At 43.6% G+C, this 27150-nt stretch overlaps 1 protein-coding gene across 1 annotated transcript in view; it reads left to right on the forward strand.

Annotated features, from left to right (window-relative positions):
- Positions 1 to 1997: 1997 nt before the first annotated feature.
- tspan36 (tetraspanin 36) overlaps positions 1998 to 27150 on the forward strand; it is a 30085-nt gene continuing 4932 nt past the window's right edge. The window contains exons 1-6 of the mRNA XM_070866928.1: positions 1998 to 2270; positions 12416 to 12607; positions 14541 to 14615; positions 16005 to 16100; positions 17006 to 17152; positions 25431 to 25514. Of these exons, the coding sequence (XP_070723029.1) occupies positions 2211 to 2270; positions 12416 to 12607; positions 14541 to 14615; positions 16005 to 16100; positions 17006 to 17152; positions 25431 to 25514 (654 nt within the window). The 5' untranslated portion in view covers positions 1998 to 2210. The remainder of the gene's footprint in view (positions 2271 to 12415; positions 12608 to 14540; positions 14616 to 16004; positions 16101 to 17005; positions 17153 to 25430; positions 25515 to 27150) is intronic.

Consider the following 27150-nt stretch of genomic DNA (forward strand, 5'->3'; position numbering starts at 1 on the left):
AGGGAAGGCGTGATTGCCTTGGTTTCAGCTATTGCCTGCTGAGGGTAAATGGAAGCACATGCTGTTTGCCTTATTTCTAACTGCTGGGGTCATGTGCAATGATGATTTCCTTTTGGTTGTTATCTCAGGTAGGGGAAAAATAAATTCATGGGTCACATTGTTGCATAATGACTTTAAAAGAGTATTGGCAGCTCTCCCAATGGTCCAAAAGGCACTGTCTTGTATGGAACTTGGCCACTTAAATTTAGAAGCTCCCAGATTTGATCTCAGCCTGTTGGGGTACTCCAAATTGGTCTCAGCATCTCGGCTGGGGAGAGAACAATCTGGTCAGATTTCCATTCCGGGTTGCTGTTCAGTAGCCCATGCTAGAAAGTGACTATGTCCTCTCGGCTTGACTATTCCAACGTACTCCTGGCTGGCCTCCCACATTCTATCCTACATAAACTAGAAGTGATCCAAAACTCGGCTACCCGTGTCCTAACTTGCACCAAGTTCTGCTCACCATCACCCCTGTGCTCACTGATCGACATTGGCTTCCGGTTAAGCCACACCTCGATTTCAAAATTTTCATCCTTATTTTCAAATCCCTCCATGGCCTCGCCCTGAGCATCCCTGATAATAAACACTCAACCATTGGTGGCCGTGCCTTCTGTTGCCTAGGCCCCAAGCTCTGGAATTCCTGGCCTAAACCTCTCCGCCTCTCTTTCCTCCTTCAAGGTGCTCCTTAAAACCTACCTCTTTGACCAAGCTTTTGGTCACCTGTGCTAATTTCTACTTATGCAGCTCAGTGTCAAATTTTTATCGCATAATACTCCTGTGAAGTGCCTTGGGATGTTTTACTACGTTAAAGGCGCTATATGAAGACAAGCTCTTGTTGTTATGTGTGGATGTCAAATGAGCTAAGAATCTGGCTCATCCATGATGCTATCTATGGTCAAATAACTTGGTAACACTCATGAAGGATGGCTATGGGGGGCTCAATAACTCATCATCATCATAGGCAGTCCCTCGGAGTCGAGGAAGACTTGCTTCCACTCTTAAAATGAGTCCTTTGGTGGCTGTACAGTTCAATATGAGAACCACAATCTCTGTCACAGGTGGGACAGATAGTCGTTGAGGGAAAGGGTGGGTGGGACTGGTTTGCCGCATGCTCCTTCCGCTGCCTGCGCTTGTTTTCTGCATGCTCTCGGCGACGAGACTCGAGATGCTCAGCACCCTCCCGGATACACTTCCTCCACTTAGGGCGGTCTTTGGCCAGGAACTCCCAGGTGTCAGTGGGGATGTTGCACTTTATCAGGGAGGCTTTGAGGGTGTCCTTGTAGTGTTTCCTCTGCCCGCCTTTGGCTCATTTGCCGTGAAGGAACTCCGAGTAGAGCGCTTGCTTTGGGAGTCTCGTGTCTGGCATGCAGACAATGTGGCCTGCCCAGTGGAGCTGATCAAGTGTGGTCAGTGCTTCATTGCTGGGTATGTTGGCCTGGTCGAGGACGCTAATGTCTGTCCTCCCAGAGGATTTGTAGGATCTTGTGGATGGTATTTCTCCAGTGACTTGAGGTGTCTACTGTACATGGTCCCATGGCCTTTGGCAGGGTATTTGAAGAGCAGGCCCCTAAAACTGCCACCAAGCTCATGGTCTACAGGGCTGTAGTAATACCCGCCCTCCTGTATGGCTCAGAGGCTCAGTAAAAGAGATCAGCCAGAGCCACAAATCATCTTCTTCATCACACTGGAGTGACACTACTACATTGTTGTGATGTAATGATGAGCTTTAATGTGAAGTGTTTGACCAACAATAGCCTACAGACGCTCATTGTATCGAGTCAGGCGCAAAGAATAGCTACTTGGGTCGGCTTCTTCTTCTCAACCCAAGAGTCAAAACCTTCAGGAGAGTGTAAGAAATCGGTGAGCGGGGGAGCGGAAGAAAAACCACAGGGGGGGCGGGGAAACAAGTGACTTTCAAGTCATTGTTGCTGTAATTGGGAGAGCGCTAGGACCCCGCAGTGGCCAGTGTTATCAGAGACTCGGGATAATTAGTCATGTGCGGGTTATGTCATCAAATGTGAACCCGAACTAATCGCAGGCAGTGAAAGGAAGGCAGGGAAATAACTCCGAGGAGGGGAGCGGAAATAACAGGGCCGAAAGCGAGCGAGTGATTTATAATCGCACAAAGTTAGTAAACGCAACAGTGTAGTAGCAACTTGTACTCAGGCACCATGGACTGTGGCGTGTTAACCTCCAAAAGCGTCCTCATTTGTCTCAACCTCATTTTCTGGGTGAGTTTTTTTTTTAACAAAGTACTTTTAAATGTATTTATCTAAACACTTTTGTCATAGTTTTAATAGTTTTGAGGGTTTGCGGAGTGTCTGGAAGGGCGGGTTTTGCTTTTGTGAGCCGCCAGTGCGGGATACAGTCTCCAGCTATCGGCTCACTTGTCCTTCAAACTCCAGTGTAACTGTTTCCTCCTTGCACTTTAGCCTGTGCTGTTAGAAAGCCCGATTATTGCTAATACGTTATTGCTAATGATTTTAGGTGTGTTTAAGGTTGGACGATCGTGTAATTGATTTTTTTTTCTTTTAATGAATGCTAAAGACTGCACTATTGTACATTTATGTTCTGGCGTTAAACTGTGTCCCTTCTAAGATTCTGCTGACTAATTGTCAGGAAAATTGAACCTTTAATCACACTTCAATGTTTTGGCAAGGTATTTACAAATTGGTCAGTGCTGGCTTTTTAAAAAATTCTCATAGTGGAGAGACTAGATAATAAGTGATAAAATTTGCAGTTCTAATGTCAGTTTCTGCCACCAACTAAGTGTACATCTTTTCAAACTCGTATCTGGACTGTGGCCTGATAGAGAGGGTGGGTGTAAACTTTTTTATAACCTATGACTAGTGAATTTCCTGCTCGTTAATTTTAAAGCTAGAAGGTGATTTCCACAAACCAAACACTTTTTTTTCTTAATCCTGATCTGTCCATTTCTCTGAAGACTGACTCCATCACTTGGATTTGTCTCTGCTATAGTCTTTTTAACTGGCTAAATTAGAACTTGTTTCTGAATGCTGTGACCTTGTGCTGAGTTTCAAATACAATCTCATTGTCCTTTCAAACTTAATAGGATTTAAAAATTTCCCTGAAAGACAGATGGGGTCTTGAAAATCTTGACCAAAGGTCACAGCCTCCTGATTCAGTACCATCTGATGTTGGCACATGTACTAGGCTGAGGTTTGAACTGACAACCTTTTCCAGTCCAGAAGCATAATGACTTGAGTGTTTTTTTTTTCCTTTGGTCTTTTCCCCACCTGGCAAACATTATTGGTGCTAATCTGTTAAATAAGCCTGTTGCTGATTCATTTCCTGAGACTTTAAAGTAGCCTAAATAAAATGGGAGGGTGATGGCAGTAGAGGAACTCCTTTTTTTTTTTAATGTTGGCCTCTGTGTTTCCTTGTTGAGTTGGAGCCTGATTGAGCTGTCAGCAGTTGAACATGAGGGTTACTGTCTTAAACTGCAAGGTCTAAGCAATTCTTCCATTTTTATTTGGGAGCCTGTTGTAATCATTTTTGAACTTTTGAAAGATACTATCCTGTGGACCAGTGATTTAATGCAGCTTTGCCATTCAGATTGTGATAAGGTGTTTAAAACTGAGATGGCTGTCTGAAATTTTTGAACTAGGATTTCCAACATCTCTAAAACTAAACACTCACTTAATCCTGCTCATAGGTGGTAGGTTCATTATTGAGTGAATGGAGGAATCTGTCTCTGTCTCTGTACGCCTGGTTATTTGACTACCACTAAAAGATAATGTGAATTTATTTCCAACTTTTTTCCTTTAGCATATTTAAATACACTGCATAATTAAAGCATAGGTTGGTAACCAGTTTTCAGGTAGTTGTGCTTGCTCTCATAAAACCACCTCATTTTCACTTGGAATCTATCCCAGTAACTTTATTAAGCAGAGGCATTGTAGATCATATGGTCCAATAATTATTACAATTCAAGTTTAAATAGTAACTCTTAAAATACAATCTACAAGAGCAATGAAGCTGGCTTGCCATTCTGATTGCATTTACATTTTCCATTTATGTATTTTATCAGCAGTGAGTCATGGGATGGTTTCTGGGGTTAATCATCCAACAGCAATATCCTGCTCATTCCTATTACAAATCTGTTCTTTGCTTTGAAAACCATGTGATCCTTCATTCCTGATGCTCAGCACAAGCTTTTAACTCACATTCCATTCATATCTTGTGACAAAGTTTACAGTACCTATCCCAGAACCAGCTTCCAGTAGTGAACAACAAGGCAAGGGCTTCTGTGCTCTCGTGAGGCCATAAACCAATCTCTTGTCTGGTGCAGTCAATACAATGGTTGGCTGAGCTTCTCCTGGCTCTTCAAAACTTAGTATGGGCACTTGGAAAATGTTTTTTTTTAAAAAGGTGCTCTGCAGTTACAGTAGTATGCACTATATATGTTTGCTCACAGTATCTTGCAATGTGTTTACAATTGGCAAGGTTACCAGTCTGTGTTTTAAAGTTTAACAAAATGTTAAGGATAAACTGCAAGAATCTGATTAATACCAGCACTGCCATTTACCCTGTTGAGTGGAATGGGGGAAGCAATCCCATTGTTTTGAATTTGCAACATGGATGATCAACTTGTATTTATATAGCACCTTTTTTAATGTAGTAAAACTTTCCAAGGTGCTTCACAGGAGTGTTAAGACAAAAGAAACCTTAGTTGAAGTTTGTTCAGTAACCACAGCTGCATTCAACCCAGGCTCTGCTTGTCAGAGAACACCATTACATCAAGAGCCAAAAGCAGACCAATTCTAATTAAAATGAGCTACAAGCAACTATGGATCATGTAGCAAAATTACTGCTAGTCATGCATATAGCACTTCTACATAGTATTTGTGCAAATCCAATATTAAATTTTGGTAAAAGGCAGGTTCATTGCTACAGAAAGGGATGGGACCTGGAGATCTTGGGAGCAGGCAGGGTCTGAAGGTAACTAACTTTTTTACAAGTGAGGCTGAAAAAAGTGGCTTTGAAGGAGATATTTATTAAAAAAAAATTCTTGCATTTTTTTAATTAACTTCACTTGTGGGGAGCATATAATGTAGCCAAAAAGATTGTGACTAAGATGGCTCTAATTATTCATTGTGCAATAATCATTAATTTATATAAGCAAAAATGCATACCTTCTGAGTTCAGACTGACAACAGAAATCTGTGCAGCTGCAAGATCTTTAAGAAAATATTCCTAAAAAATAATTACTAGTCTAGGGTGGATACTCCACTCTGCCAGTTGTGGTTAATGTCAACAGCATGCAACACCTTACTGGGAGATCCAGGGTTGGGTCTGATTTGTAAATTGGCTGGAATTGTAGCTTTGTTTTAAATTGAATCTGAGGCTGAAGTAGATTTACCTCCACGAGCAGAGAGCAACTGAATTTGGCCCATAAATTCAGCACTTGGATCCATTTTGAGTGTATAGAACTTGGATGATTGTTTCTAGGATAACCACACGTTAAGTGGCTACACCTAGTCCACTGGAATGCCAGAGAAGTGGTGAGAGTGACTGACTGACCTTTTAATATTAGTCAGTTTTGAATTTGGCACGAAGGAGAAATTGGGGTCAAATTCCTGATTTGGGGATGGACAGGAAGGTGGGTGTAGTTTGAGGCCAATCATTACAGGGCTGCTGCCTTGGCCAAAATTATCAGCTGCTTTATTTCTGACCTTCCTATTAAAGGTTCACTGAATTCCAGTAGCTAAACACAAACTAATGAAGAAGCCTATGCTAACCGACAGTATACAAGCTTGGATGATAAGCCTGCTTGGCCTGATCAGCTTGGCCTGCTTCACAATGACATGCAGGCTGTGATCCTTACCAGCAGATTCATGTCTGGACCAGGGTCAAACAGGGCTGTGTCATTGCTCCAACCGTCTTAATCTTCCTCACTGCCATGCTCCACCTCACAATCAACAAGCTCCCTGCTGGAGTGGAACTAAACTACAGAACCAGTGGGAAGCTGTTTAACGTATGCCACCTCCAGGCCAGGTCCAAGATTACCCCAACCTGTCATTGAGCTGCAGTATGCGGACAACGCCTGCATTTGCGCAGAGTGTGAACTCCAGGATATAGTCAATGTATTCAGACATATGAAAGCATCTGTAAAACACAGGTCCTCCACCAGCCTGTCACCGCTGCATAGCACTGCCCTCCGTCATCAAGATTCACGGTGCGGCCCTTGACAATGTGGGCCATTTCCCATATCTCAGGAGCCTCTTAACAAAGACAGACATAGATGCGGAGATTCAACATTGCCTCCAGTGCAGCCTTCGGCTGTCAGAGTTTGAAGACCAGGCCCTCAAATCTACCACCAAGCTCATGGTCTCTTCTTTTATAGAGGGCACCTTAAGTTGCTGGAGATATATCACCAATGATGTCTCCGCAAGATCCTAGGAGGACAGGTGCACCAACATCAGTGTCCTCGACCAGGCTAACATCCCCAGTATTGAAGCACTGACCACACTTTATCCGCTTCGCTGGGCAGGCCACATAGTTTGCATGCCAGATACAAGACTCCCTAAGCAAATGCTTTATGCGGTGCACCTTCATGGTAAACTAGCTAAAGGACAGCGCCTCCCTAGTAAAGTGCGACATCACCACTGACACCTGGGAGACCCTGGCCGAAGACTGCCTGAGGTGGAATGCATCAAGGAGGGCGTTGAGCTCTTCGAGTCAACGTGAAGAGGTCAAGCGCAGGCAATAGAAGGAGCACATGGCAAACCAGCCCCACCCACCCCTTCCCTCGACTAATGTCTGTCCCACCTGTGACCGGGTCTGTGGCTCTTTTATCGGACTGTTCAGCCATTAAAGAACTTGCTTTGGGAGTGGAAGCAAGTCTTCCTCTATTCTGAGGGACTGCCTATAAGTGGTAGAACATTTATGCCACACATACCAGGGAATCTCCTAAACTTCAACAGCATTAAATGTTCCAGCCCCAACCCAACCAAAATAAATATTGACCAGATTGAACCAGACAATTCAGTGTCTACAAGAGCAGGGCATAAGCTGGGTACTCTTGACTCTTCCTGACCCCTCAATGCCTTTCTACCATCTACAAGACTCCATTCAGGAGCATACTGGAATAGTTACCACACTCTCGGATGAGTCCAGCTACAACCCAACACAGTCCAGCACAAACATTTGATCAGTCCCATGAACTCTGAATCCACCTTAACCGTTATCTACAAGATGCACTGCAACAAGTCCCACCCCAAGCTCACTTTTTAACAGCACCTCCAGGCCCCATGACCTTGCCCACTGAAAAGGATGAGGACTGTATCCTCAGTCACAAGATTCATAGAATCATAGAAACATAGAAAATAGGTGCAGGAGTAGGCCATTCGGCCCTTCTAGCCTGCACTGCCATTCAATGAGTTCATGGCTGAACATGCAACTTCAGTACCCCATTCCTGCTTTCTCACCATACCCCTTGATTTCCCCTACTAGTAAGGACTTCATCTAACTCCTTTTTTGAATATATTTAGTGAATTGGCCTCAACAACTTTCTGTGGTAGAATTCCACAGGTTCACCACTCTGGGTGAAGAAATTCTTCCTCATCTCGGTCCTAAATGGCTTCCCCCTTATCCTTGGACTGTGTCCCCTGGTTCTGGACTTCCCCAACATTGGGAACATTCTTCCTGCATCTAACCTGTCTAACCCCGTCAGAATTTTAAATGTTTCTATGAGGTTCCCTCTCATTCTTCTGAACTCCAGTGAATACAAGCCCAGTTGATCCAGTCTTTCTTGATAGGTCAGTCCCGCCATCCCGGGAATCAGTCTGGTGAACCTTCGCTGCACTCCCTCAATAGCAAGAATGTCCTTCCTCAGGTTAGGAGACCAAAACTGTACACAATACTCCAGGTGTGGCCTCACCAAGGCCCTGTACAATTGTAGCAACACCTCCCTGCCCTTATACTCAAATCCCCTCGCTATGAAGGCCAACATGCCATTTGCTTTCTTAACCGCCTGCTGTACCTGCATGCCAACCTTCAATGACTGATGTACCATGACACCCAGGTCTCTTTGCACCTGCCCTTTTCCGAATCTGTCACCATTCAGATAATAGTCTGTCTCTCTGTTTTTACCAGCAAAGTGGATAACCTCACATTTATCCACATTATACTTCATCTGCCATGCATTTGCCCACTCACCTAACCTATCCAAGTCGCTCTGCAGCCTCATAGAATCCTCCTTGCAGCTCACACTGCCACCCAACTTAGTGTCATCTGCAAATTTGGAGATACTACATTTAATCCCCATGTCTAAATCATTAATGTACAATGTAAACAGCTGGGGCCCCAGCACAGAACCTTGCGGTACCCCACTAGTCCCTGCCTGCCATTCTGAAAAGTCCCCATTTACTCCTACTCTTTGCTTCCTGTCTGACAACCAGTTCTCAATCCATGTCAGCACATGGATACATGTTGCAACCTGAACATGTATCAATGTCTAATTGGGACAAAATCCTAGAATTTCCTACCCAACACTATTGCCACAAACTGCAGAAATATAGCCTTGCCCACATCACAAACAAGTGGATTTGCTCCCAAGTTACTGAGCTATAAAAGGAAGGCTTCATTGACCACACTAAATTAATGCCACTTCTCCCACCAGGTTTCCACTTTTTTGTGCAAGGGTGTGTGTCCATAACAGCAAATGAAAACCTTGGCTATTATCTAAAGGATATTGAACATGAGATTGAACTTATACAAGATGTTGGCCTAGGCTGCCCCCCCCCCCCCCCAAGTTTAAAGTTTCACTTGAGACCATCCTGATGGGTTTTGAGACAAATCTCTCAGTAGACATACACTCTATTGACTGAAGGCCAGATCTTTGCTTTCAGTTAGTAACCACAAAGGCTTATGGGCAGGAAGTGCTACTTCACTAGTGTACATTTCCAACCAGTGTGCCATTGGACATTAGTGAGAATTCTGTATGCTATGTGTAACTGATCTCACTCCTTTAGTCAGCAGTTACTTGGGGATTTAGCATTTTAAGTTGAAGTGTAACCAACCTTGTGTTCTCTTTCCCTCCACCACCACCAAGTTCCGAAAAGGCTACTTCTGTGACAAACTACAAAGCCAGCTCCAGTGTGCGCATAAGTATTTATTTAGAGAAAAATCTTGTGGTTGGATGCATGTTCAGAGCCTGCCAAACCCTGAGTTCAGTCACACATTTGTGACTAGGTACAAAGCTAAGGATCAAGTGGTCAGGCTGCTGTGGTGGTCCAGCATACAGCTGGTATCATTGTTGGCAGTTTTGAGGGCCTGGTCTTCAAACATTATTTCCTCAAGTGGCTGAAGACTGCACTGGCACACTGGGCTGTAGTTATATACCTGCCCTCCTCATGGATCATGTACAGTAGACACCAAGGTTGCTGGAGAACTATCACCAATGTCTCCAAGATCCTACAAATCCCCCTGGGAGGATAGGTGCACCAACATCAGCATCCTCATTCAGGCTAACATCCCCCAGCATTGAAGCACTGACCACACTTGATCGGCTCTGCTGGGTAGGCCACATAGTCTGCATTCCAGACAAGAGACTCCCAAAGTAAGTGCTCTACTGAGCCCCTTGGCGAACAAGCCAAAGGTGGACAGCAGAAATGCTACAAGGACACCCCCCAAAGCCTCCCTGATAGTGGGGATGTTGCACTGACACGAGTCCCTGGCCAAAGACCACTCCAAGTGGAGGAAGTGCATCCGAGAGGGTGCTGAGCACATAGGGCCCAAGTTTCCACATGATTTGCGCCTGATTTTTAGGAGCAACTGGTGGAGAACGGACTATCTTAGAAATCGCAATTCTCCACTTTTTTTTCTGCAGTTCCAGTCAGGTAGAACAGTTCTACTTTGGAACCGAATTTTTTCTTCAAAAGGGGGCGTGTCCACCACTGACGCCTGATTTGAAAGTTTCCACAGTGAAAATGTACTCCAAACTAAAGTAGAATGGAGCAAGTGAAGATTTTTGTTGAACTGAAAAAACCTGTTCTACACATTAAAATCAGATGCAGGTTACAAATCAGGCGTCCAGAACGAGGTGGTGTGTGGGGGGGGGGGGGGAAGGGAACTCATTAAATTCTACAATAAATCCTTATTTATACTTATACAAATAAATCCAACCTGAATAAACATTTATAAGAAAAGATTAAATAAACCATCTTCCCTACCTGTGTGAAAGTGCCTCAGCCAGGGAGAATGGTGCAGCAAGCGTCACAAAACGAGGGAGCCAACGGAATGCAAGGAGGGAGGGGGGAGGGAATGGAGCCGACCGAACGCGGGGGAGAGAAAGAAGGGGAATGGAGCCGACCGAACGCGGGCGGGGGGGGGGGGGGGGGGGGGGGGAAGAAAGGGAATGGAGCCGTTCCAGACGGCTGGCGGGAAAGAGAGAAGGCTGCAGGAAGCCTCAGAAATTGAGGAGCCATTTCCTGACCGCAAAAGAGGGAGGTCGTCGGGCAACGGCTGCCTCAACTTTGAGGCTTCCTGCACCCTTCTCACTGCTACACGAAGCCTCTGTGCTGATGGCAATGTACTTTTATTAAAAAATGTTCAAAAACTAAACGGCTACAAAGAACTACAAAAATGGCCGAGTGCCAATGTTTTTTTCACACTGAGCATGCGCGAACGCTCCAACGCGTACGCGCAGCGTTTCCAGCAGGGAAAAAACTAATTTAAATAGTACCCGCCCCCTCCCACTTACAAAATCGGCGCGAGTGTAGGCTCCGCCCCCTTGGGCACCGCGCCAAGCAGACAAGGAGCTGCAAAGCGCTCCAGTGTCGCTCGTTTTTTTTTAGGCGCGAAAAACGGGCGCCCAGCTCGGAGGGGCGCCCGTTTTTATGTGGAAACTTGGGCCCCTTGAGTCTCAACGCAGAGAGCATGCAGAAATCAAGCGCAGGCAGCGGAAAGAGCATGTGGCAAACCAGTCCCACCCACCCCTTCCCTCAACGACTATCTGTCCCACCTGTGACAGTCTGTGGCTCTCGTATTGGACTGTTCAGTCACCAAAGAACTTGCTTCAGGAGTGGAAGTAAGTCTTCTATTGAGGGGTATCATTGGCAGAGGCTGGGAGAAGACCAAATACAACATTGAGCAAGAACCTGAATGTATTTGAGACCAGTAAGGGATTTTAAGTCTGTTTGGTTTGAGACATTACAAAATGTAAGCATCATTCTCTCTTTATTGAATGAGCAGAAGTGAAACTAGCAAGCATCAGCAATCTAGATAGAAGTCACATGGAACTTTTTAAAACTAACATTAAAAAAAAAGGATGCATTCCAACTAACCTAGCCTTCACATCTCCTAGTTCCCTTGCTCTGATTCTGGATCTAATAGCCCTGAATTTAAATTCACGTCGTCCTTTTTTATGAAAAGGTCTACCTTTTTGTTTACCTGGTAACCTGTTATAAGCTTGCATTTCCTATTTTTTTTGACCCTGTGCTTTAAAGACAGACTTTGCAGATTCCAATTCTCCAAAAACCACTTTCTTTCTGACCTGACCCCCCCCCCCCCCCAATCCTAGATTAGAGTCCAAAGGTGGATTATTAAATTTCAATTGGGATTTGGCCTCTGAGGCATCGTCTGGATTCAGACCACCACTTTGGGTGGGCTCTGCTAGCAAGGTGGGAATTTATTGGCCATCTCTAGTTGCCCTGAAGGTGGTGGGCCTCCTGAGATTTGATGCAACTAAGTGACTTGCCAAGCCACTTCAGGGGGCAGTTAAGAGTCTGTGTTGATTTGGAGACACATGGGCTTCCCTAAAGGACATTTGAGAATCATCTGGGTTTTTACAACTGTCCAACCACTTCATATCACAACTTTTTTTTATTCACTTGAATTCCACTTTCCAAACTGCCGTGGTGGAATTTGAACTTGTCCTCTGTATTACTGATCTAAGCCTCTTGATTGTGAGTTGATGGAACCACTTATCATCCCCCTAATGCTAAATCTGTAGAACCCCTGTTAATATAATTGCTTTCATGGAAATACTAGTTGCTCCAGCAACCTTCCTGAATACTTGATGTCTTACCCTGTTTTCTGTCTTCCTTCCCTTCCCTTCCCCCCCCCCCCCCCCCCCCCCCCCCCCCCCATCATTCCTGAAACTGATTTATGTAGGTGTTTAATGAATGTATTGTAGGGAGGTGAAGCAAGATCTAATAGCTCAAATTAAGGAACGATTGTCTATGGGGAGACTCCCTGTCTTGGGAGGGGGGGGCTTTTTCATGCAGGGATGAGTCTAAATTAACATTAGTCAGTTGGGCAATTGTAACCGCAAAACTATATTCTACCTCCTGTGATGCAATGCCTCGTTTGTTCATTGCTTTTAACATAATTTAATTTTCTAATTTTGCAGGCTGCAGGGGGTGTGCTCACTTATGTGGGAGTCATCTTATTGTCCACCTTTAAAAACTATAATCACTTTTTTGAAGACAAGTACACGGTGCTTCCAGCTGTGGGGATCATTGGCATCGCACTTGTGATGTTTGTTATTGGAATCATTGGATGCTGTGCCACTCTGAAGGAGTCTCGCTGTGGATTGGGATTGGTGAGTTTTGTTTGCTATTTGGCTCAGTCTTGAAACTTTGACTTGATGGGTGACTAGTTTTTAGGTGAATGGGCTGATTTTAGATTTCTCTATCTGGAGCTCACTGGCCAATTGTGTAAAGATACTACTGTCTAGCTGAGTTACACAAACTCAAGTCCCAGATTTCTGGTTGGTAAGTAGCTGACCCAGGGCATCAGTTTGGGTGCTGTAATTAGGGGAGGGATAGTTTTCCATCAGTTAGAAGTGATAATTATTCTAAAGTTACTAACATTAAAGGTTAGGGGAGCAAATCTGTTGGAAACAGATGTGTAGTGGTAGATAAAGGAAACGCACTAGATTTGTTACTCCATTATAAGAACATAATTAGGAACAGGAGTACGCCATCTAGCCCCTCAAGCCTGCTCTGCCATTCAATAAGATCATGGCTGATCTGGCCGTGGACTCAGCTCCACTTACCCACCCTCTCCCCGTAACCCTTAATTCCCTTATTGGTTAAAAATCTATCTATCTGTGACTTGAATACATTCAATGAGCCAGCCTCAACTGCTTCCCTGGGCAGAGAATTCCACAGATTCACAACCCTCTGGGAGAGGAAATTCTTTCTCAACTCAGTTTTAAATTGGCTTCCCTGTATTTTGAGGCTGTGCCCCCTAGTTCTAGTCTCCCTGACCAGTGGAAACAACCTCTCTGCCTCTGTCTTGTCTATCCCTTTCATGATTTTAAATGTAACAGTAGTCCATAATGTGGTACTAGACCCCTTCCCTGCCCCCCCCCCCCCCCATCTCTCTAGTAAACCACAGTCCACTTCCATTCATGGATGTGAAGTGATACCTAGAATCCCTTCCAATACCTAGACTTTCAAAGTTCTGAACAAAAAGCCATTAGTTGAGTGTAAACCTTGGGATTGAATAAGAGGTTAGAGGTTAACTGCCAATGCATGGATGGGGAGGGAGATGTGCAGACCACTATTTCTAGCTTATATTAATGACTTGTACTGTCAAGCATGGAAGGCAGTTGATTCTGAAATTAGCAGCTCAGAATTGAGGATCTGTGGACTGTGGCAAATGTCAATGTAAAGGGGCAGCATCCAGTCTCAATGCTGTTTCAAAGACTGAAAAAAAATTGAGTGCTTGGTGCCTTAAGACTTTGAATTGGCACTCTGGCCTAGATTTGCTGTTTTTTTTTTGTTTGTTGCTAGATCTGGAGTTGGAGGCCAAATGTCTGTTTCCTTTTCTCCCTCCATCAGACTTTCTAATGGGGCGGGGGGGACTGCAAACAACCATTTGCAGGCAGGTGCAAAGTGAACAGGTTTCCTGCCATTTGCAATGTACAAATGGCCATTTAGGCTCTAATTAAATGTCAATGGACTCGTCTTGGTCAAAGATGAGGCCTGTTGTGTCCAAGTACAGCCTTGCATAGTTCTCATCTGGTGAAAATGAACTTGAAAGCTGACTTTTATTCCAAGCCACCTGGTTTCCTGCTGTGCCAGGCAATACCACATTTTCACTGACTGGCATGACTTCCTGGCTTGGCAATTTGGTTTCTGCAAGTTAATAACCAGAAAGGGTTGAGGGTTTTAGCCTGCCTCACTGCTGCCAATACAATGGTCATATGTAAAGTCTACATCAACTTGGTAACTGATTCAGTAGACATCTCGGTCACCTTACAAAAGTCAAATTGTGATGCCTTTTTAGGGGAATTTCCCCATTTCAGAGGGGGGAAATATTCAGTCTCTGCACAAAGTAAGCAAACTGAGAGGCTTGACCAATTGCCCTGGGTTGTTGACCAGTTATACATTTCTCAATGTCCCCTCTTGACCATCGCTGCTGCACTTGGAATTTTATAATTTAGTTTTCACTCAATTTGATTAAATGCCAGTTGGATGGTGTTCAATGAATATTGCTAACTTCCTGCTATTGTGTTTTTATCTTAGTTCCTGTTCATACTCCTAATCATCTTTGCTGCAGAAGTGTCTGTTTTTGTTCTGGGATTCATCTACAGAAGACAGGTACTATCTTGTACTAGGGGTAGAATATGTACTTCCCTCTTCCACCCCCACCCACATTGTATACTAGTTTTATTGGCCCCAAGTTTCCACATGATTTGCTCCTGATTTTTAGGAGCAACTGGTGGAGAACAGAGTATCTTAGAAATCGCAATTCTCCACATTTAAGTTTTCTGCAGTTCTAGTCAGGTAGAACAGTTTCACTTTTGAACAATTTTTTTCAAAAGGGGGCGTGTCCGGCCACTGACGCCTGATTTGAAAGTTTCCACAGTGAAAACGTACTCCAAACTAACTTAGAATGGAGCAAGTGAAGATTTTTGTAGGCTTGAAAAAACATTGTCTACACAAAAATCAGGCGCAGGTTACAAATTAGGTGTCGGGAATGAGGTGAGGGGGGCGGGGAAAGTCATTAAATTCTACAATAAATCCTTGGTTATACTTATACAAATATTATACAAATAAATCCAACCTGAATAAAAATTTATAAGAAAAGATTAAATAAGCCATGTTCCTACCTGTGTGAAAGTGCTTCAGGCAGCGGTTTGTCGTCGGGAACGACCGACGGCAGGGGGAGAAAGCTGCAAGAAGCCAGAGTGCTGATCATGGAAGGGCAATGTGGTTTTATTAAAAAATTTTAAAAATTGAACAGCTACAAAAAATTTGAATAGTCTCAAACAAGTGCACGTGTCCCGTTTATCACAGTCTATCTTTAATTACAGAATGCACTCCCTCACACACAGAAATATCAAGAAAATTAAAATGCAAGCCTTTGCAAGGGTTCAATAAACAAATTTTCACTTTTTCTGCAGCACTTTTTAAAATGGCCGAGTGCCAATGTTTACTTCAGTCTGCGCAAACGCTCCAACGCACACATGCAGAGTTGCCGACACCAAAAAAACTCATTTAAATTGTACCCGCCCCCTCCTACTTACAAAATTGGCACAAGTGGTAGGCTCCGCCCCTGTGCGCCGCACCAAGCAGACATCGAGCTGCAAGGCGCTTGAGAATACCGCGTTTGTTTTCGGCACGAAAAACCGCGCCCAGCTCGGAGGGGCGCCCGTTTTGCCGCGTGTGGAAACTTGGGGCCATTGAGTGCCAGCAAGATCAGCAACTGCTGTATAGTGAGACTGAAGCATACGCAGCACTGAAATGTGCATTCCACTGAGTTTCTGAAAATTGAAATTTCCTTTCATGAGATCAATAACTCAGAATATAATTGGTTGGGTTCTCAATTAGCAACATGGCTGATATATTCAACACTGAAGTTAAAAAGGTACTTTACTCTGTACACACTAGTGCTGGAGTCTGTTTGGAGTTTAGGGGCAGGGGAGTGGAGGAATAGTGTTGATGATCTAAGTGAGACCAGGAATAAATCAATGATGTTTCCCACAGGTACATGAAGGTGTGACTAAGTCTATGGCTGTTGTCTTTGCAAAATACAATGGGAAAAATAGCGAGAGCAGAGCTGTGGACTACATGCAGGAGCAGGTAAGACTGAAGCATGGTGATTGCTTACTGAGCTGTGCAATGCGGGCTTTGCTAAATGTTACCACCTTACCAAGAATGCAGTACTTGACCAAGGTGTGAAGGCCAAGCACAGGCTGATGCTGCTTTGTGTAACAACATTGTCTTGCTAAAGATGGTGGAACAATTTCCATTGGTGCTTGGACAGTATCTGAGCTCACCTTCCAAAGACTAGGAAAGTGTAACGCAAACCACTATTTTCTTGCCTTCCCATCTTGGAGAGGGGAGGGTGGGGTTTAACTTCCCCTGTTGCTTTGTACTTCAGATGATTTTTCCCTCCAAGCATGTCCCTGATGGGACTCCATTTTGAGAATGGGGACTTGGGCTTTTTTCTATTCAAACTAGCTAGAAGAGATCATGTAACTCATGGTCGAACTTGAATCTACATAAACCAAGTTTGAAACGGACTTCTCCTTGGGCAGAAATGTAGTAGTGTCTTCACCTAGTAAGACCCAAGTACAAAGTTGGGGTGTTGACTGGTGTTTCTGTAGTGCTAACTTTCAATTCAGTAAGCTGAGTGGAAGCAAGTTGACTTGTTTCTCCCATTGCTGATGCAGAAGAAAAATCAAACTCCATCAAATCTAGCCCTCCGCCTGTCCTACAGAACACTTGGCAGAGGCACAAGCGTCTTCATATTCCATATTCTCTTGGTTCTTTCCTCCCACCCCATATAGTAACCGATGGAGGGGTAGAAGAGTTAAGATTTGACCTTGCAAAAAAGTTACCAGAGTTCAGCAACATTATTATTCATTACATGTTAAATGCCAGCTGTTGCCAAACATTCAATTCTTTGTAGAGTTCCAAAAGTATTAACTATGCAAACACTAAGCTGGTATTGAAGGCTTTAACATCTTGTCCTTCCTTCCTAGATGGATTGCTGTGGAATTAATAACTACACCTACTGGGAAACCATGGAGTGGTTCAAAGTGAACAGAACTGTTCCCCTCAGCTGCTGCAAGTCTCAATTCTCCAACTGCACAGGGAGCCCAAGCCACCCTGAGCTCCTCAACTCTGCAGTGAGTTTCATCAAACTTTCACCCTCTTCTCGCATCCCCCCCCCCACCTTGCCCTTTAAGATTGACAGCAATACTAGAGCTGCTTCTACAAGCATTTGTAGCAGTCCTTTCAAATGCTTTGCTTTCCACATGGCATTTAAGTGAAACACCAAGCAAACAATGGAGCAGGGAAAGAATGTATATCTTACAACTATCACAATATTTATGGCGTAATCTCTAATCTATGTACCACAGGCAGTTTCTGCTGCTGCGATGTTAGTACAGGATGTTACAAGTGGATCTTGAAACTGAAATGCTGTTTGTGAATCCACCCACAGCAATATTGAAACCAAATGTGAATCCAAGCACTGTTTCCCCTTTTTTCTATTGGATCATTCCAATACTAGTATTGACATCAGATAGCGATGTGGCCCAAATCCCTTTATTTTCAAACATATCTGTAGTATTACTAAGACCGCCTGCTTCCACTGCCATAACATCGCCTGTCTCTGCCTTTTCCTCAGCTCATCTGCTGAAACCCTCAAGCATACCTTTTATCTCTAGACTTGATTATTCCAATGCACTCCTGGGTGGCTTCTCACATTCTACCTGATCTAAACTAGAGGTGATTCAAAACTCAGGCAGCCCATGTCCTAATGTGGACCAAGTTCTGCTCTCCCATCACCCCTGTGCTTGCTGACCTGCATTGGCTCCTGGTAAAGCATGCCTTGGATTTCAAAATTTCTCATGTTTTCAAATCTCTCCATGGTCTCACCCCTCATCTCTGGAATCTCCTTTAGCCCCACCATCTCAAATATTCTAATTCTGCCCTCTTAAGCATCCCTGATCACTCCACCATTGGTTCTGTTGCCTAGACCCCATGCTCTGGAATTCCCTCCCTGAACCCCTCATCTCTTTGCTCTTTAAAGACTCTCCTTAAAACCTACCTCTTTGACCAAGCTTTTGGTCACCTGTCCAAATTTCTCCTTGTCTGGCTCTGTCTTTTTTTTTCTCAATACTTTTTTATATTTATGGGATGTTTGCAAGGCAGGCATTTATTGCTCATTTCCCTTGTGGTGGTGAGTCACTGCCTTGAACCACAAGGGCAGTTAGTCAACCACATTAATGTGGGTCTGCAGTCATAGGCCAGACCAGGTAAGGACAGCAGATTTCCTTTCCTAAAGGACATTACTGAACCAGAGGTTTTTATGACCATCCAGTAATCTCATGGCCACTTATACAGCTTTCTTGCTCTTTTTGCTTTGTTGCTTTAAATGTTAAATTACACAGTTGTAGTAAATGGCAGGATCAGGTATTTTATTTAGACATTCATACTATACAAACAAAGTATGAAAGTTACTAGACACTTCACAAAAGTAGTTCTCTGCTGCTTCCAATTTCAGTGGCTGCTTGTGACACACCTGAGTTTCCAGTGTCTAACAAAGCAGTTCTGTCTCTTGTACCTAAAAAGCTTTTGAACTTGTTTCTCTTTATAGTCTGCATGTTAGTTGTCTAAATGTACTATGTGGAATCAAAATGGCATTGTCCTGAAATCATAACTAACTGCTTTCTGAACTACTATCAGATACTCAAATACTTAACATACAGATAAATGACCAGCTACTCATTATCCTGAAGTCAAGTCTCACTGCCATAGATCAACTCCCACCATGAAGTACTGTAAACACAAGTGATGAGACACATTTCAATGGCTGCATATTATCTAGCATCTGGATTGAACCAGGATGATTGAAACAGATCTTCAACTTTTAACCCTTTCTATCTCCAGATTGCATCAAAGCAAAGCGTTTCAGAAACACGGGCTTGTGCCCCCACAGCCACCATTGTTTTTCCAGATTTAATTAACTGAATTTAAATTCTGCAGCTGCTGTGGTGGGATTTGAACTTGTCTCCAGATCATTAGTCCAGGCCTCTGAATTACTGGTCCAGTGCCATAACCATTAAACTACTGTACCAATAGGAATATAAATCATGACTTGTGGTGGCTGGAGTTTCTAATCTACTCATTTGCTGTAAATTTTCACATTACATTTGTGCCATGTACACAGCAGAATGATTTGTATTCTGAATTCTACATTGGACAAGCCTTTGGAGCAAGAGCTTGATGCTCCAACCCACTTTCCAGTAGTTTTGGAAGCAATCTGAATAAATGTCTTTTCTCCCTGGGAATAGCCTGTGGCATGGGAAGGAGGATTTGCATATTGATGTGCATTTCAAACTGCAGCTTGAATTGGCCTCTGGCACATTTAAACTTTCACATTTAGTAAATTACATGTTTTTGTTTTTTGGGTTGAATGATTGTCCAGGTTTGATTTGCAGATGTTTTTGGCCTGTTTAACGTCCCTTGGATTTAAGGATATAGAACATGTCCTTAATGCAACTAACATTTGTAGTGTTTCTCCCATGTTCAGAGGCACTTTATTGGAGAAACTAGTAGGTATTTGCAGACTTAAGGTGGAGAGGTAAACCAGAAAGTGTTCCCTAGTATGGAAAAAAACATTTTTCACTAATGTGTAGATTAGCAAGTGGGTGCAGTAGACCAGCATTATACAAGATGGACCTTGGTAACACAATAGGTGCAGGAGTAGGCCATTCAATATGATGCAACTTTAGTAACCCATTCCTGTTTTCTCTCCATACCCCTTGATCCCTTTAGCCATAAGGGCCACATCTAACTCCCTTTTGAATATATCTAACTGGCCTCAACAACTTTCTGTGGTAGAGAATTCCATAGGTTCACAATTGAGTGAAGATTCTCATCTCGCTCCTAAATGGTTTACCCCTTATCCTTAAACTGTGACCCCTGGTTCTGGACTCTCCTCTCATCGGGAACATTCTTTCTGCATCTAACTTATCCAATCCTGTCAGAATTTTGTTTGAGATCCTCTATCTAAATTCCAGAGAATATAAGCCTAGCCAATCCAGGAATCAGTCTGATAAACCTTTGCTGCACTCTCTCAATAGCAAGAATGTCCTTCCTCAGATTAGGAGACCCAAAACTGTACACAATATTCAAGGTGTGGCCTCACCAAGGCCCTGTACAACTACAGCAAGACCTCTGCTCCTATACTCAAATCCTCACTATGAAGGCCAACATGCCATTTGCCACCTTTACCTGCATGCCAACTTTCAGTGACTGATGTACTATGACACCCAGGTCTTGTTGCACCTCCCCTTTTACTAATCTGTCACCATTCAGATAAACTGCCTTCCTGTTTTTGCCACCAGTGGATAACCTCAATTTATCTACATTATACTGCATTTGCCCACTCACCTAACCTGTCCCAGTCACCCTGCAGCCTCTTAGCCTCCTCCTCACAGCTCACACTGCCACCCAGCTTCGTATCATCTGCAAACTTGGAGATATTACCTTCAATTCCTTTGCCTAAATCATAATGTATATTGTAAATAGCTGGGGTCCCAGCACTGAACCTTGTAGTACCCCACAAGTCACTGCCTGCCATTCTGAAAAGAACCTGTTTATTCCTGTCTGCCAACCAGTTCTCTATCCACAACAATACACTACCCCAATACCATGTGCTTTAATTTTGCACACCAATCTCTTGTGTGGGACCTTGTCAAAAGCCTTTTGAAAGTCCAAATACACATCCACTGGTTCTCCCTTGTCCACTCTACTCGTTACATCCTCAAAATTCTAGATTTGTCAAACATGATTTCCCTTTCATAAATCCATGTTGACTTGGACCAATCCTGTCACTGCTTTCCAAATGTGCTGCTATTGATTCCAACATTTTCCCCACTACCAATGTCAGGCTAACCAGTCTATAATTCAATTTTTCTCTTTTTTTAAAAAAAGTGGAGTTACATTAGCTAACCTCTAATCCATAGGAACTGATCCAGAGTATATAGAATGTTGGAAAATGATCACCAATGCATCCACTATTTCTAGGGCCACTTAAGTGCTCTGGGCTGCAGCCCAATCAGACCCTTGGGATTTATCAGCCTTAAATCCCAACAATTTCCTGACTCAGGATTTCATTCAGTTCCTCCTTTTCACTGGACCCTCTGTCCCCTAGTATTTCTGGAAGGTTATTTGTGTCTTGAAGACAGAACCAGAGTATTCAGTTGGTCTGCCATTTTTGTTCCCCATTATAAATTCAGATTCTGACTGCAAGGGACTGACATTTGTCTTCACATCTTTCTCTTCACATCTATAGAAGCTTTGCAGTCAGTTTTTTATATTCCCTGCAAGCATGCACTTTTTTTCCCCTTGTAATTAAACCCTCTGTCCTCCTCTGAAATTTAAATTTCTCCCAGTCTTCAGGTTTGCTGCTTTTTCTGGCCACTTTATATGCCTCTTCCTTGGATTTAACCCTATCCCTAATTTCCCTTGTTGGCCAGTTGAGCCATCTTCCCTGTTTTATTTTTATGCCTTCAGGATGTACAATTGTTGTAGTTCATCCATGTGAACTTTAAATGTCTGCCATTGCCTATCTACCATCAACCCTTTAAGTATCATTTGACAGTCTATCCTAGCCAATTTGTGTCTCATACCATCAAAGTTACCTTTTTAAGTTCAGGACCCTAGTCTCTGAATTAACTCACTCCATCTTAATGAATTCTACCATATTATGGTCACACTTCCCCAAGGGGCCTCAACAAGATTGCTAATTAATCCCCTCATTACACAACACCAGTCTAGAATGGCCAGCTCTCTAGTTGGTTCCTTGACATATTGGTCGAGAAAACCATCCCTTGCACACTCCAGGAAATCCTCCATCGTATTGCTACCAGTTTGGTTAGCCCAATCTATATATGTAGATTAGTTACCCATGATAACTGTACCTTTATTGCACACATCCCTAGTTTCTTGTTTGATGCCATCCCCAACCCCTCAATTACTGTCTGGTGGTCTGTACACTCATTTTCTGCCCTTTGATGCTCCACAGCTCTACCCATACAGATTCCACCTCATCCAAGCTAATGTTCTTCCTTACTATTGCATTAATCTCTTTAACCAGCAATGCTACCCCACCCCCCCCCCCCTCCTCCCCACTTCCTTTTCCTTTATCTATCCTTCCTGGATGTCGAGTTCCCAGCCTTGGTCACCCTGGAGCCATGTCTCTGTAATCCCAATTAAATCATATCCATTAACAGCTATCTGCGCAGTTAATTCATCCACCTTTATTACAAATGCTCCTTGCATTGAGGCACAGATCCTTCACAGGCTTGATTTAACACTGTCCTGTTTTAGAATTATGTGGCCCTTTTTGATTTTTGTCCTTGATTTCTCTGCCCTCCACTTTTCCTTATCTCCTTTCTGCCTTTTACTTCTGCCATTTTACTTCCCTCTGTCTCCCTGCATAGATTCCCATCCCCCTGCCATATTAGTTTAAACACTCCCCCTAGGACATTGGTTCTGGTCCTGCCCAAGTGCAGACTGTCCAGTTTATACTAGTCCCACTTCCCCAGAACAGGTTCCAATGTCATAGGAATTTGAATTCCTCCCTCTTGTACCATTCCTCAAGTCACATTCATAACAACTATCCTATCTCTACTCTGGCTGACTAGCATGTGGCACTAGTAGCAATCCTGAGATCACTACCTCTTTTGAGGTCCTACTTTTAATTTAACTCAGAGCTCCCTAAATTTAGCTTGTAGGACCTCATCCCATTTTTTTTACCGACATGCACCATGACAACTGGCTGTTCACTCTCCCCACTTCAGAATACCCTGCAGCCACTTGGACATCCTTGCACCAGGGAGGCAACATATCATCCTGGATTCTTGTTTTTGCAGCTGCTGAAGCACCTATTTCCTTCCCTTTCTACACACACACACACCTTTGCCTTATGAATCATCTCCCCAACAGTATCCATAACTCTGTTTTTGGAGGGAGATGACTGCAGGGACCCCACACTACCTTCCTTCCACTGCTCTGCCTGATGGTCACCCATTCCCTATCTGCCTGTGTAACCTTTAGCTGCAGTGTGACCAACTTGCTCAACATGCTATTCACGACATCCTGAGCATCTCAGATGCTCCAGGAGTGAGTCCATGCAATGTGGCACTGGACACACTTCCTGCACACAAAGTAATCAAGGACACAAAGCGTCCCTGACTTCCCACATAGCACAAGGAGCATGACATGGGTCTGGGCTCTCCTGCCATGACTTAACCCTTAAATTAACTTAATTTGGCAACAAATCCAAAGGTTATCTACTGATAAGGAAAGAAGAAAAAGATCAATCACTTACCCATTTGGCTGTGATGTCACACTGATTTCTTATTACTACTTTGTTTACTCTTCCTGCACCAAATGCTGCTCCTGAACTGCTGCCACTGGGCCTTTTATAGGTCTCTATCCTTGACCACCTGCCTGCTCCTGACCGGTAGGGAGAAGCTTGTGTGTGATAGGGATTTGTAGGCCAGTGCAAGATCCAGTCACTGATAGTGAGCCAATGGGTGTTGGGAACTTTGTGCAGGATGAAATGCAGGCTGTGGTGGTTTAGAGGAATGAGCTGGGAGGAGAGCTGTCCAGTTTGGGGTGAGGATTTTAGTGGTAAGGTATTGCTAATTTCAGATACACAATATATTGACCTGGAATTTGTGGTGGGTATTGATGACATTGTTCAGTTGCTGCTATTATCCCTTTGAAACTGACTGCAACCTCTGGATTTAGTACATGCATATCTTAACCTGGGAATCCTGAAGTTGCAGCCAGTCTGCACTGTGGCCCTCCCACAGCTGGCAATTGGGGAAATTGACCAACTTTGGTGCTTCTGTGGTAGTAATGCTGTTCAATACCCATCAGAAGTTTGACCTTTTTTGGATGAGGTGTAACTGGGGTTTTCACAGCATATTGACTGCTGGACAAATGTTATGGTCCTGAAAATAAAATTTTGTGGGGTGTCAAATTTACTCAAACTAAACTTTTTAGCTTATTTTGGGTATACCTTCCCCTTGTGAAAGCCCTGATCTTTGTTTTGCTCTAACATATTTTTATCCATTGTGATTGACTGCTTGGACTGCTTGATGCACTGAAATTCCCACTACACTAATCTCAGCTGAACTTCTCTCCACAGATCACACTCTTTGTGGGAAGCTTACTTCAGGGCCAGTGGCAAATACCTTTGCTTCACTGCTGACTGCAAATTACAGGCCATTAGCTTCAGGAAACTTAACATAAATAGGAGCAGGAGCAGGAGTAGGCCCCTCGAGCCTGCCTGTCTGCCATTTAATATGATCATGGCTGATCTGATCATGGACTCAGCTCCACTTCCCTGCCTGCTCCCCATAACCTCTTAATCCCTTATCAGTTAATAAATTTAAATGACCCAGCTTCCACAGCTGAGGCAGCTAATTCCACAGATTTACAACAGAGAAATTCCTTCTCATCTCTGCTTTAAATGGGCAGCCCCTTATTCTAAGATTGTGTTCTAGTGTCTCCATCAGTGGAAACATCCTCTCTGCATCCACCTTGTCAAACCCCCTCATCTTGCATGTTTTGATAAGATTGCCTCATTCATAATTCTAATGAGTAGAGGCCCAACCTATTCAACCTTTCCTTTATAAGTCAACCTCCTCATCCCCCAGAATCAACCTAGTGAACCTTCTCTGAACTGCCTCCAAAGCAAATATATCCTTCATAAATATGGAAACCAAAACTCTCCAATATTCCAGGTGTTGCCTCACCAATTATCCTGTATAACTGTAGCAAGACTTTACTGCTTTTATACTCCATCCCTTTTGCAATAAAGGCCAAGATTCCATTGGCCTTCCTGATCACTTGCTGTGCCTGCATACTAACCTTGTGTTTCATGAACATGTATCCCCAAGTCCCACTGTACTGCAGCACTTTTTTCTCCCTTTAAAAAAAAATTTAAAAAATTTCTCTGCCAAAGTGCATGACCTCATACTTTCCAACATTATACTCCATCGGCCAAATTGTTGCCCACTAACTTAGCCTGTCTCTATCCTTTTGCAGATTGTGTCCTCTCACATTGCTTTTCCTCCCATCTTGTCAGCAAACTTGGCTACATTACTCAGTCCCTTCCAAGTTGTTAAGATTGTAAATAGTTGGGGTCCCAGCACTGATCCCTGCAGTACCCCACTAGTTACTGATTGCCAACCTGAGAATTTATCCTGACTGTTTTGTTAGCCAATATGCTATCCATGCTAATATATTACCTCCAACCCTGTGAACTTTTATCTTGTGCAGGGATACAAACTTTGCTTGTATCCCTGTGGTTGGCTTTGATTGCTGGTAAGTCTAACTTCAATAACTTTTTTCTCCTCTGCCCCCCTCTCCTTGTAGGGATGTGAGGTAAAGTTGGAGATTGGCCTGGAATCCATTCTGAGCTGTGCTATGCTGGTCATCCTGGGATTTGCCATCATTCAGGTAGTGATTTTCATTTAAACCTAGACTAGAATGCTACAATACCAGAAGGCCCATGTCTGGGTTGTTGGGCACAACTGTTCCTGAGGAGAGGGAGCCCAGCAGGTGTTGGGCTAAGTGTTGAGTTGGTTCACAGGCTCAGGCAATTGGAATTGAGGCTTGAGTGAAGGCAAGAGGTAGTGTTTGCACCCTATACTCACCTTGGTGGTGGGGGTTGGTAGTCAGTTTATGGTCCTGACACCTGCATGTTACTAAACCAGACTGCTTGTATAGGATTAAGTATAAAAGTAAATTTCAAAGACCTGAGGAAATGAGGGACTAGGAAATTGACATCAAGGAAGCTTGGCAGTGCTACATGCTATATACTTCAATGCAAGGAGTATAGGGAATAAGGCAGATGAGCTGAGAGCGCACACTTGGGAGCATTATATTATAGCTATTGGTATGGCAGGTTTTTTAGGGGGGGGGGGTCTCACTATTAAAGAAACAATTACAGCTGAGGAGGATGATTAATCGGAAGGATCATCAAATGAGGCCATATGGGTCAAATTGAAAAACTGAAGGGGTGATCACAAAGTGTACGATAAGACCCCCCCCTCCCCCAGTCGGGGTGATGGAGCAAATATGTAGACCAATTTTTGATGTGCAAAAACTACAGGGCAATAATATGGGATTTTGCTAAGCTGAGGTGATTTCACCATAGTGAACTGGAAACAGCTACTTGAAGGTTAAGGTAAATTGGTGTCTGAGCAGTTGGGAGGCATTCAAGGAGATGCTGAGGATTCAGAGCAAGTCTCTTCCCTTAAAGAAAACAGGTGGGACTAACAAATCTTGAGCCCCCTGGATGATGGACATGCAGGCAGAAAATCTAAAGTGCAGGGGTACAATTAAAAAGGACATTAGGAATGCAAAGAGCATGAAAAAATGTTGGCAAGGAAAACCCAAAGATGTTTTATAAATATATTAAGAGCCAGAGGATAACTAGAGAGTAGGGGCCAACTGGAGACCAAAAAGGTAAACTGTCTGGAGGTGGAAGATGTGGGTATGGTCTGAATTAATACTTTGTTTCAAAAGAGGTGATACCAACATTGCAATCTGGGAGGAGTGAAATATTAGATGAGAAACAGGAAGTATTTGGGGGGGCTTGGCTTTGAAAGTGGATAAATCCCCAAGTCTGGATGAAATGTATCCCAGGCTAAGAGAAGCAAGAGGAAATAGTAGAGGCTCTGACTATCATTTTCCAGTCCCCTCTGGCTACAGGTGTGATGTCAGAGGACTGGTAATGTATATTTGGTCTGACATTACTCTGTCCCTTCTTCCTTAAGCAATCAGCCTAACCTCAGTGGGGAAAATTGAGATTCTGAGGATAAACCTTCATTTAGAAAGATGCTGATTGATCAAGGACAGCCAACATGGATTTGTTATGGGAAGATAGTGTCTGACTTGAATTCAACTCAACAATGAGGGTAGTACATTTGATGTGGTGTACATTGATTTTAGTGAGGTTTTTGATAAGATCCCACATGGCAGGCTTTTACTTTCATAGCCAGTCCATGGGATCTATGGAAAAGTGGCAAGTTGGATCCAAAATTGGCTGAGGCAGGAAGCAAAGGGTAATGGTTGGTGGGTGTGTTTGTAG

The sequence above is a fragment of the Pristiophorus japonicus genome, chromosome 2 (assembly GCF_044704955.1).
Source record: "Pristiophorus japonicus isolate sPriJap1 chromosome 2, sPriJap1.hap1, whole genome shotgun sequence".
Classification (NCBI taxonomy): domain Eukaryota; kingdom Metazoa; phylum Chordata; class Chondrichthyes; family Pristiophoridae; genus Pristiophorus; species Pristiophorus japonicus.